At 41.5% G+C, this 12,480-nt stretch overlaps 1 protein-coding gene across 6 annotated transcripts in view; it reads right to left on the bottom strand.

Annotated features, from left to right (window-relative positions):
* khk (ketohexokinase) overlaps window positions 1-9,973 on the bottom strand; it is a 39,616-nt gene extending 29,643 nt beyond the window's left edge. For all 6 annotated transcript variants that reach the window (XM_080196955.1, XM_080196956.1, XM_080196958.1 and 3 more), the window contains exons 1-3: window positions 9,929-9,973; window positions 4,124-4,222; window positions 3,065-3,181 (exon numbers count right to left, since the gene is read on the bottom strand). In XM_080196955.1, the coding sequence (XP_080053081.1) occupies window positions 3,065-3,181; window positions 4,124-4,222; window positions 9,929-9,951 (239 nt within the window). In that variant the 5' untranslated portion in view covers window positions 9,952-9,973. The remainder of the gene's footprint in view (window positions 1-3,064; window positions 3,182-4,123; window positions 4,223-9,928) is intronic.
* Window positions 9,974-12,480: the final 2,507 nt, after the last annotated feature.

Below are 12,480 nucleotides of genomic sequence, written 5' to 3'. Positions count from 1 at the left end.
TGATCCACCTTGAGCACCTATATCCATTGGCTGAAAGAAACCCTTTGGAACTCAATGTAAGTTTGCTCAGGCCATTTCTGGAAAGATGGGAATTTTTGGTGGTGTGTTTCCAGTACCAGCTTGTACGCCCTCAGCATTGCATTTTTGGTCATCTTGTAGTTTATAAAATTCTGATCAGACAACAGGGCGTAAACCTCATGGACTTTTCCCATTTAGCTGCTTTGCAGTAGAAGGGTCCAAGCCTCCACTGGCCACTTCAACCTCATTGCAAGCTTTTATGTGAGATTAAAAAATGCTTCCACATCCTCCTCATTAAACTGTGAATACTTTGGAAGCTCAGTGTTCAGTCCAGAGCTTGGGGGGAGGTGGGAGCAGGGGGCTTATTAGTGGTGTCTTCATCGGGTACATCTGACAGTTCTTTACTCAGTTTAAACTGTCTTAATTCCCTTTTCTGTTTTTCCCTCTGGAAAGCTCCTTCTCTCACCCCTTCATCGTGTTGTCTCTCACAATTTTTTCACACAGAGATGGTGAGCGTCTGGAACAAGCTGCCAGAGGTAGTAGTAGAGGCGAGTCCAATTTTGTCTTTTAAAACACATTTAGACAGTTACATGGGTAAGATGGGTATGGAGTGATATGGGCCAATCATGGAGTGATACAGGTTTTAAGTCGGTCCACCTCGTATCCAATGAGGGGCATACACGCGATGGGTCGTACTGGGGCTACTCTTGGTTGTTTGAGATTGGCCTAGTGCTTCATGTCGTTAGTGTGTGCCTAAACTGGACAAGATACTGGGCAAGACGACAGCTCAGTGACTATCACTGATTGCTGTGCAGACACATGGATTTGGGCCGGTGTCTGTGGGAGTTTGCGCATTCTCCCCGTGCTTGCGTGGGTTTTCTCTGGGTGCTCCGGTTTCCTCCCACACCCCAAAGATGTGCTCTTAGGCTGATTGGCAGGAATAAATTGTCCCACAATCAGATTCCCTCAATCTGGATGACCATAAAACATTAGACAGGGGTTGTGGGTGGAGAGGGGGACTGGTGGTGTTGAGATGGCGGCGCGGGCTCATTGGGCCGAAGGGCCTGTTTCCCGGGCTGATTTTGTTCTTTGTTCTTTAAATGCTGGCAATTGGGACTAGCTTAGTCATTAAAAAAAAGGGCAGCATGGACAAGTTGGACCAAAGGGATTGTTTCCATGCTGTAAACTTCTTTGATTCTATCACTGTATGATTCTTTGAACTGTGGGAAAAAAACCAGAGCACCCACAGGAAACCCGTGCACAAGTCACAAGTAGGCTAACATTAACACTGTAATGAAGTTATTGTGAAAATCCCCTAATCGTCACATTCAGGTGCCTGTTCGGATACACCGAAGGAGAATTTAGCATGGCTAATGCACCTAACCAGTGTGTCTTTCAGACCGTGGGAGGAAACCAGAGCATCTGGGGGAAAATCATGCAGAGAGAACGTGTTAACTCCGCACAGACAGTTACCCAGGCCTGGAATCGCACCTGGGTATCTGGCACTGTGAAGCAGCAGTGCTAATCACTGTGCCGTCCAAAAAAAAAGGCAAAGGCATCAATGATTCTTTCTGGGTTCTTGCTGCAGTCAGAGGTAAATCCACAGTTATAACACTAAAAGATTAGTCTCATAAAAGATCCAACATGAAATGCTTACTGCATTAATGTGAGACTAGGTTTTTCACCCTTCAGTTATTCTGAGAAGGGGAGGCTGGGAGCGCTTTTGAAAGTCAGCTGAACAGGTGATCACTGATTCAGGAGCCTCACGCGGCAGGTGTGTTTGGCCAGGCGTGATTCACGTTGGTATCTTTTTGAGTTTTAAGGTAGTTGAATCCCACCTCAGTATTGTGCCAGAGCCGATTTTCCCACTGGCAACAGCACTTAGAATTAATGAAGCCATGCTTCAACTCGTGGAATGTTAAGTATTGATGTTTATTGTCCAATAAACTTTGGTAGTTTGTATTATAAATTAATAAGGTTACTCACCAACAAGGATTTTCTTACTCTAGGATTTAATAGAGTTCAAATCCCAACAAGACAAAAATTGCATTATTTTTATTGAAGGGAAATATAAAGACACAAAAGTGATTTATTTGCAGTGACGGAACGGGAGTATTTTTATATCTGAGAATGCAAGACTTTTACCTTACCTTTTCATGAAGAGCTTCAATCTTTGGACACTTTGGTGTATTTTCACCTTTTAGGGTATATTGTAATTCAAATTCACAATAGGCAGAGTACTGACATTACCCAACCAGCCTGTGCTTCCAGAATTTTCCGCCATTCTCACCGGCACGATCTACCAGTCCTGCCATTGGCAAACCCCGGGGTGGGGCGGGGAGCGGGTGGGGTGGCATTGCACAGGAAGCCCACCAGCCAATGGCAGGCTGCCTCCACTGCTTGAAAAGATACCATGAATATATGTAGCTAAAAGCTACATATATTCATACTCAAGGACCCATCCTCTGCAAGCAACAAAATATATCCAGGAATTGCATCATTTATGAATTAAACAAAATTGGGGCGGGGGCTGGGGAGGCGTGGTGGATGGGGGTAGGGAAACAATAGTTTCCTTGTGTATTAACTATGGCAACAATTCGACCAGATATATCTCGCCAGCCAATCAGCACTCTTTTGACATGCAGTATAAATTGTTGGTTCCTTTGAAATTTGGCATTCTTATGTCTGTTCTGATGACTGCAAGACAAAAAGTTTCAACAGCACATCTCTTTTTACAGCAAAAATGAAATAATTAATACTGGGGAATTCCATTTTATGTTTTGACCAGTACAAGTTATTTTTCCTCTCCATAAGTGTGACATTAGCTTTCTTGTCATCTGATTACACTGAGGAACTAAACAAAAACCTTTCATGGCTTAAAACCCCATACATATCCATACATTAATTTTAAATAGACCAAACAACATCACACAACTGAAGAATGTTTAAAGTATCATTAAGCATAAAGGACACTTCTGGAAGTGTGTCACACTAACATCAAGATACAAAAATGCTTGGTGATGCAATAAAAAAAGTTCTAACTTACTCTGAAACATGTCCAGGGGCCAGGGAGCCCATAAATCCACAGGAAGCACCAAGCATTGACAGGACTGTACATGTATTGGAGGCATTCCCACCCCGCTGCCATCTCTGAGATAAGCATCTAAAAATTCAATCAAGTGAGAATTGAAATCTTGTTAAGTAGTTTGAAAAAATATTTTTCTAGTATTATTTTGATTTAGTTTTATGGTATTTTTGCATTCAGTGGATTCCAGCCCCAGTCAGATAATCTAGCTCAGTACTGAGAGAATGCTGTAGTGTCAAAGGTATCTCCAAGATATGGTGTTAAATTGAGGCCCTATCTCCTCTCCCAGGTGCAGTATGTCCTATGCCACTTTCATTTAAAGCAGTCAGGAAGGTTTTTCCAGTGTCCTGGCCAATATCAGTAAAAAAAATGTTTTCTGGTCATCAACACACTGATATTTATGTGCAATGTGAAAATTGGCTACCACATATCCTATATGATAAAAGTATTCCATGAGTTCTATTGCACTTCAGGGCATTCTCAGGTCATGAAAGGCAGCATATAAATGTAAATATATTTTTTCTTTTTAATTTATGCCAACATACTAGATTGAAAGCAAGAGATTAACCTCCATGTTCAATTCCAGGTAATTGTCTGTGTCGAGTTTCCATGTTCTCCCTGCGTCTATGTTATTTTCCTCCGGGCGCTCTGGTTTCATCCCACAGTCTAAAGATGTGTGGGTGAGGTTGATTGGCCATGCACAATTCCTCTTAGTGTCAGAGAGATTAGCAGGATAAATACAAGGTTACAGGGACAGGGCCTGGGTGTGATTGTTGTCAGTGCAAGCTCGATGGGCCGAATGTCCCTTTCTGCACTGTAGGGAATCTATAATTCTATGGTTCGCTTGAAAGAGGTGACCAAACAAAGCAAAACTTGGCCAGAAGCTGAGTGGGATAGCAAAAGTATCACAGTTCAGATTAAAATCAGGAAAAGTTAGAATTCATTTCAAAAATTATTTAATTGATTTCAATGAAATTGCTAAAGGATGAAAACTTTGACCTCATTGGTGATATTATTTACCGTGTGTCTGAATCTTCAACTGGAAATTTATCAACCACGTTAATAATATCCAAACAGACTAGCCCAACACAAAGGATCTGCTTCTCCTTTTCTGTCATTCTGTAATAATACATAAAACAATATTGTCATTAACTATTTGTACTACAATCAGAAATCTGGTGCCTATCTGTAACTAGAGAGAGTTCTATCTATACAGCATCTATAAAGAGATGGGATGAGTCAATAGTTCAGTTGGGACCTTTGCATTTCCAACATTTTCTATTTTCAGCCAAGGAGTTTTCAGAATGCTTGCTGTGCAGAAAATGCGGAAGTGGATTGTTTTGCAAGCTTGATCTTGCTCGTGTTTATTGAAAAAACGTTTAATTAAAAAGCATGCTGTCTTTGTGCAAATGTGTTTAGCAAAACTTTATTCAGGCCGTTCTTTGTTATAAAGGATCAATGAAAGTGGGTCACAATATTGCCTGTATGTGACATTGTTACAATATGTGTGATTGTCCCTACTATTGTTGCACGCTGAATAATAAAAGGTCTGTCGGCTCTGATCATGAAGTCAGTGTTCTTGTGAAGGGCACGATCTCCTCAGGAACATGCATCTCATCTCCCAGAAGTTTCTTTACACAAAATTCAGCCAAATCACAGCATTTTTTTAAAATTCTTTCATTGAATGTATGTCTCATTTGCAAGATTAGGGATTTTTACCCATTCCAGATTGCCCTTAAGAAGGTGGTGCCAGTTTTCCACAGCGCTGTTAGGGAGGAGTTCAAAGATTTTGATCCAATAACAGTAAAGGAATATGGTATAGTTCCAAGTCAGGATGGCGTGTGGCTTGGAGGAGTACTTGCGGTTAGTGAAGTACCCGTGCATCTGCTGCTCTTGTTCTTCAAGGTGATAGAAGACTTGGGTTCGGAAGGAGCTGCCGAAAGATACTTGGTGAGTTGCTGTAGTGGATTCTGTGTATTGTGTACACTGCTGCCACTGTGTACTGTATTGGTAATGGAAGGAGTGAATGTTTAAGTTGGTGGAAGGAAGGCGTTTTGCTTTGCTTTGTTCTGGATGGTTGGGCTCCTTGAGTTTTGTTGGAGCTGCACCCATCTTGGCAGGTGCAGTGTATGCCATCAAATTCCTGATTGGTCCTTGTAGTGGCCTGATGAAGCTCAAACTAAGTATCAGTGAATGGATTATTGCTTTGTGATGCTGTTTGATGAAACTGCCAACAATACCTTCCATCATCTTGCTGATGATTGAGAGGAGTTCAATGGGGCGATAATTGTCCAGATTTGATTTGTCCTGCTTTTCAGGGACAACTGGCTAAATGCTGGAGCAGTTAGGTTAGGGGCACGGCTAATCCTGGAGTACAAGTCACTTCTACCATGATTGGAATGTTGTCAGGGCCCATAGCCTTTGCAGTATCAGATGTCTTCAACCATTTATTGATATTACATGGGGTGAATTGAATTGGCTGAAGACTGGCATCTGTGATGCTGCAGACCTCCAGAAGAGGCAAAGATGGATCATTCACTTGGCACTCTTGGCTGAAGATTGTTGCAAATGCTTCAGCCTTATTTTTTGTGCTAATGCGCAGGGCTCCTCCATTATTTGTTCTGATCTGTTGGTTATGGAATTGTTTAACTCTGTCTATCACAAACTGATTCTCCTGTTTGGCATGCAAGAAGTCCTGTGTTATAGCTTCACCAGGTTGATATCTCATTGTTAGATATAGCTCATGATGTTCATGAAATGTTCTGCTGCACTCTTCACTGAAGCATAGGTGATCCCTTAATTTGATGGTAATGGTTGAATGAGGGATATGCAAGGCCAGGAACTTAGAATTGTTGTGCTGATGATCCACAATTCTGCATGGATGTTCAGTTATATCTGTTCTAAGTCTGTTGTGTTTAGCATGGTGGTAGTCCCACAATGGAGGGCATACTCAATCTGAAGACAGGACTTCATCTTCACAAAGACTGTGTGGCAGTCACTATACTGCCATGGACAGATGCATCTGAAACATGGAGATTGATAAGGACAAGGTCTGGAGGGCTTTTCCCTCTTGTTGATTCCTTCGCCAGTTATTGCAGGCCCAGTCTAACAGATACATTCTTTACAACTTAGCTAGGTTGTTCGGTACTGATACCATTGAACTACTCTTGATGATGCACAGTAAGAAGTCCCACAACACCAAGTTAAAGTCCAACAGGTTGATTTGACATTATGAGCTTCGGAGCACTGCTCCATCATTAGGTGAGTGGAGAATTGGGTTCACAAAGAGGGCATTTATAGACAGAGACTCAATTGCAAGATAACGGTTAGAACGTGAGTTTTTACAGTTAATCAAGTCTTTACATGTACAGACAATGCGAGTGGAGAGAGGTTTAATCACAGGTTAAAGAGGTGTGAATTGTCTGAAGTCAGAATAGTTAGTAGGATACATCATAGTGAAAGACCTTTCCAACCTTCTCAGGTGACAAACACGGGACGCAACTGACAGAGTACCCTTCATCGTCCAGTACCCGGAGCAGAGAGGCTATGACATCATCTTCGGAGCCTTCAACATGTCATTGATGAAAACGAGCATCTCGCCAAGGGCATCCTCACACCTCCACTACTTGCCTTCAAACAACCGTGCAACCTTAAACAGACCATTGTATGCAGCAAACTACCCAGCCTTCAGGAGAACAAAGAACAAAAAAAAACCAAAATCAGCCTGGGAAATAGGCCCTTCGGCCCAACGAGCCCACGCCGCTATCTCAACACCACCAGTCCACCTATCTACTCATGACCCCTATCTAATGTTTTATGGCCATCCAGATTGAGGGAAACTGATTTAGAGACAATTTATTCCTGCCAATCGGCACACAGTGATCACAACACCACACAACCTGCCACAGCAACCTCCATAAAATATGCTGAATCATCAACACAGATACCATCATCACATGGAAGAACACCATCTACCAGGTACACGATACACACCCTTGCAACTCGGCAAACGTTGTCTCATATGCCACAGGAAAGGACATCCCGAGGCATGGCACATTAGCAAGATCATGCAGACCTTGTGACAATGGATGAATGGACACTGTTCAATAATTACCAGGCAGGAGTGTTCCCTTTCTGTCAGGGAACCCTTCAGCAGTCAAGGGCATTCAGCCTCTGATCTTTGGTAAGTGTTTTCCAAGGTGGCCTTCAAGGCACATGATAATGCAGAATCGCTGGGCAGGAACTGGTAGCCAAGTTCTGCATGCATGAGGACAGCCTCAACCAGGATCTTGCTTCCAAATCACACTATGTGTAACCCCCACCATTTGGCCTGAGTTGCAAAATCTTACTAACTGTCCTGGCTCGAGACAATTCACACCTCTTTAAAGTGTGATTATCCCTCTCTTCACTCGCATTGTCTGTACCTGTAAAGACTTGATTACCTGTAAAGACTCGCATTCCAACCATTACCTTGCAATTGCATCTCTGCCTATATATGCCCTGTTTGTGAACCCAATTCTCTACGCACCTGAGGAAGGAGCAATGCTCCGAAAGCTCGTGATACCAAATAAACCTGTTTTACTTTAAGCTGATGATGTGACACTTCTTCCTGTGCCCACCCCAGTCCAATGCCGGCATCTCCACACTCTTGGTGATGGACATTGAAGTCCCATTCCTAGAATACATTCTATGTCCTTGCCACCCTTTGTGTTTCTTCCAGGTGGTGTTTAACATGGAAGAGTACTGGTTCATCAGCTGGAATGACAGTGGGGATGGGCAGTAGGTAGCCTCCTTGCCCCCCTGTTTGACCTGATGCCAGGATACCTCAAGGGGAAAGGAGTCAATGTTGAGAACTCCCACAACAACTCCCCTTCAATCTTATACCACAGTACCACTGCCACTTCTGGTGGGTCTGTCCTGCTGGTGGGACTGGTCTTGCCCAGGGATGATGATAGTGGTTTTTGGAACATTTGCTCTTAGGTATAATTCTATAATTATGTCAGGCTATTGCTTGACAGGTCTGTGGGACAGCTTTCCCAATTTTTGCTTAAGTTCCCTGATATTAGCAAGGAGAATTGTACAGTATTGGATGTGAACATTAATTGGCTAGCCCAACAAATTGTAGCTATGGAATTGAATTTAGGATATTGACTACTGTTCCTGCTTATGCCAGATTCCATTTTAATAGCAATCTGTAATATTTGTACTAAAGTACTCCAAACCACACAATGAAATTCCATATCTAGAATTTGCAGAGAAATATGATTGCATCTTATATTTAATCACTTCTTGTTGTATTCTGGGATGTGGCAACATATTTCCGCTCTGTTAACTCACTTTTTAAAAATATATCTAATCTTACAATCATTCTCAATTAGAATAACTTTGTTTTTCTCCCCAGTAAGCAGTAATTGTGAGAACTCATTGTACTTCATAAAACTGAGTTAACTCGGGTTAATGAGAGATCAGTGGCCGGAAAGCATTTGTGCACTGTTAACCATTAACATCAATAAAGTATTAAAGTCCATGAGTTCCAATTTGTTCTGATGTTCAAGGATGTAATCTGAACCCTTTACCCTCCCTTCATCAATAGAGGCCATTTCAAGGGCATTCTACCTTGGACACTTGTTTTCACAACCCAGGGAGTTTCTCGCCCCACTTGCTAAAGGTTAACTTAAAAGTCGATAATAACTGATTATACGGCATCCACACAGCCCACTTAGTAAACCTACTGTAAGACCAAGTCATGTAGAGCAGGACGATCTGAAGTTTGTTCAATAGGCAGTGTTATGTTAGCTAACTTCATTCAGCATGGGTTATGTCAATAGAGGAATAAGAATTCAAGTTAGTCCTCTTGCCTCAGAGGGGTAAATTAACCTTGGTATTTGTTTCTAATTGTTACCCACCAATCCTGCGAGGAAGTGTTTGTGCCTCATGTGAGAGGTTAGCATTAGGCTAGAATGGAATACAAAAACAGAGCAATAATCTTATCCCTGATTGCACTGTGAAAGTGGCCTCCAACATTTGCAAAATAGTCCATATGTATTTATTTAAACAATTAAATATACAGGTGAAATTAAATCTAAATCAATCACTGAGCTTGTTGTGAAAGATAATTAATCATAATTCTTGGATTGAAAAAATGTTTTAGTCACAATATAAACACTTGCCAAGGTTATAAACTGTTGGTTTATAATTGATTTCCATTTCCCTCATGAGGAGACTTCTTATTGACAATTACCACAGGAATAATCCAATTATCCTTAAAACCTTTAATATTGCCAGTGAAAACTCTCTACTGGTTACAAATTCACAGGCCCACTAATTACAAGACTTCTCCCAGAGGTACAGAGCACAGAATTTAACAATTAACTTCCAAACTATTTGCTTTCCTGTGATATCTCCAACCGATTTTTGTTGATCATAAGGGTTTCAAAAATAATTGAGGACTCGTTTGAAAGTTAATTTGTTAAAGTAGGAAATGTATGTTCTTTCCTGGATAATACAAGATGCAGATAAGACAGTGGGAAAATGATAATATTTGTTACAGTCTCTTGAACTGCGTTTCCAATGAGTCACTTTGCTGATAAACAACGTTGAAAATTAACATGCTCAATTAAGTGGAGTATTCTTGTATACTATCTAGCACTTCCCAGTTTGACACCCCTGTACAATTTAAAAAGCAGCAAATCAGGTGTAACAGGAGAGACAAAAAAAGTTTAATTATGTGAAATAGAGATACTCATAAATCCTAAAGCACAAGATAGTCGAAGGAAATAATATTTAAATACAATACACACAAAATGACAAGCAAGGAAAACTCACTTGCTGGTCCTAGCAGCAGACATTTCACTACCAGATACAGTTGATACAAACAATGAAAGTACTAATGAACAAGAAGGATGTGGAAAGCTGAATTTACTTCATAACTCCCACACAGCACCATCTACTGATGAAAGGCCTGCATTTCTACAAAATGATGAAGAAGTAGAGCATTGGAATATTTTTCTTGAGAATATTTTTCATCTAAGAAGACTATGGTAAAGACAGAGAGTTGTAAATGCGCCTAGTTTGGGGGTGTTTAAGAGATCCGTGGATAGGTTTATGGACGAAAAGGGATTGGTTTAGGTTAGTGGGTCATTGTTTTGTAACTGGTCGGCGCAACATCGTGGGCCGAAGGGCCTGTTCTGCGCTGTAATGTTCTATGTTCTATGAGAGTTTCCTCTTGTGCGCAATATCACAGGGAGCCTTAGACTGAGATTTGGAGTAACAGTAATTTTCAATATCTGGGCAAGATCACTGCAGAATCAGCTCAGGTTCCAGCAAGATGGAACCACTTTTACATTGCTTGGCTCCTGCCTGGCTGGAGATGTTGAGATATTACTCCAGAGAGCAGTGTTTTTCGATAATGTTCCCTACCAGGGGGCACATTCTAAGAATAAGGGGTAAGCCATTCAGGACTGAGATGAGGAAGAACTTCATCACTCACAGAGTTGTGAGCCTGTGGAATTCTCTACCACGGAAAGCTGTTGAGGCCTGTCCATTCAACATGTTTAAGAGAGAGCTGGATTAAAGGGATTAAGGGGTACGGAGAGAAAGCGGGATACTGAAAGTGTATGAATGGCGACACAGGCTTGTAGGGCCATATGGTCTAATCCTGCTCCTATTTTCTATGTTTCTATGTTTCTGAGCATGCAATTTTCTGGCCATTTGAAAATTGTACCAAAGTTTCCAATGTTTCAAGATATATTTTTCCTGCAGTTAATAAAAAAATGATCATTCACTCATTTAGTAGTGTTTTACTTTGTCTTTGTCATAGTGAGATGGGAGGAGGGGGAGAGGATTGGGGGTTCCATGAAATGTGAGGGTTCCTTGACCCAAAAGGATGAAAACCACTGCCCTAGAAGGAGCTGTACATGTGAATATACACATTAGGGGCAGGAGTAGGCCTTTCAGCCCCTTGAGTCTGCTCTGCCATTCAATAAAGTCCTGGCTGATCTAATTGTAGTCTCAACTTTACTTTCACATTGGATTAGGAGTAATTTATTAGCTTAGATGGAGGATTGGTTAACCAACAGAAAGCAGAGAGTTGGGCTAAATGAATCTTTTTCTGATTGGCAAGATGTAAGGGGTATCACAGGGTTGGTCCTGGAGCCCCAACTATTTACAATCTATATTAATGACTTGGATGCAGGGATACCACAGCCAAATTTGCAGATGATGCTAAAATGGGTGAGATAGTAATTTGCGATAATGAAGTAAGAATTTTATGAATGGACATGGATTGGTTAATTGAATGGGACAAAATTTGGCTGGGCCTAGCAAGACATCCCTAAATAATGTGATTGTGATGAGCCTCCTTGTTGAACAGCTGCAGTCCATGTAACGTAGATGTACCCACAGTGCTTTTACCAAAAGCGTACCAACATTTTGATCCAATGACCGTGATGGAATGGCAATATATCCCCAAGTCAGAATGGTGTGTGGCTTGGAGGGGAACTTACAGGTGGTGATGGTTCCATCTGCTGGTCTGGTCCTTTTCGGTGGTAGAGTCTGCAGGTTTAGAAGAGACTGTCGAAAGAACCTTAGTGAGGTGCTGCCACTGTATGTCACTGAAGAGAGTAGATATTGAATATCATGGATAGGGTGCCAAATCAAATGGGCTGCTTGAGTTTCTTGAGTGCTGTTGGAGCTGCACTCATCTAGACAAGTGGAGAATATCCTATCTCACTTCTGACTGGGCCTTGTGGACATGCCTACAGGAGATGAGTGACCCAAAGCAGAATTCATAATTTGTGACCTGCTCTGATAGCCATTAATTTGTTTGGTCCAGTTCAGTTTCTGGTTAATGGTAACCCCCAAAACAATGATAATGAGCAATGGTAATACTGTGACATGTCAAGGGGGATGGGGGGGGTGGTGTGAGTTGGATTCTCTTTTGTTGTAGATGAGTCATTGCCTGGCACTTCTGTGGTGGGGCCATCTGTTTTAGTGATGTAGAATATACAGTTAATAACTTTTCCATTGTGTGTTCCTTTGATTTGGGTAATTCTGAACTGTCAAATCTAAATTCCCCATAAGCCATTCACATGATGTTGCTTGGTTTCAGATTACCTTTCTTAGTTCCAAGATTTCAGGAAAGATCTGCTATAGTCTGAGTTGAGTGATGTTACACTCTGTTCTGGTATCAAGCTTCAGACTTATGATTGTGTACTTACTTCTCACCATCTTCTTGATCTGATTAACAGTGTGGATTTCTTTTCCCTGGGAAACATTGCATTCAGTCACCCTACCAGCTGTACAGTTCCCACACTTATTTATCCTCAAGCATATCACCATCTTGCAAGGTGTGAATACTTTGGTTCATTTTGCTTCTC

Source organism: Carcharhinus amblyrhynchos, chromosome 10 (assembly GCF_965287045.1).
Source record: "Carcharhinus amblyrhynchos chromosome 10, sCarAmb.v2.hapA, whole genome shotgun sequence".
Lineage (NCBI taxonomy): Eukaryota > Metazoa > Chordata > Chondrichthyes > Carcharhiniformes > Carcharhinidae > Carcharhinus > Carcharhinus amblyrhynchos.
Note: the sequence above shows the minus strand (reverse complement) of the source record. Positions and strands in the feature narration are given on the sequence as shown.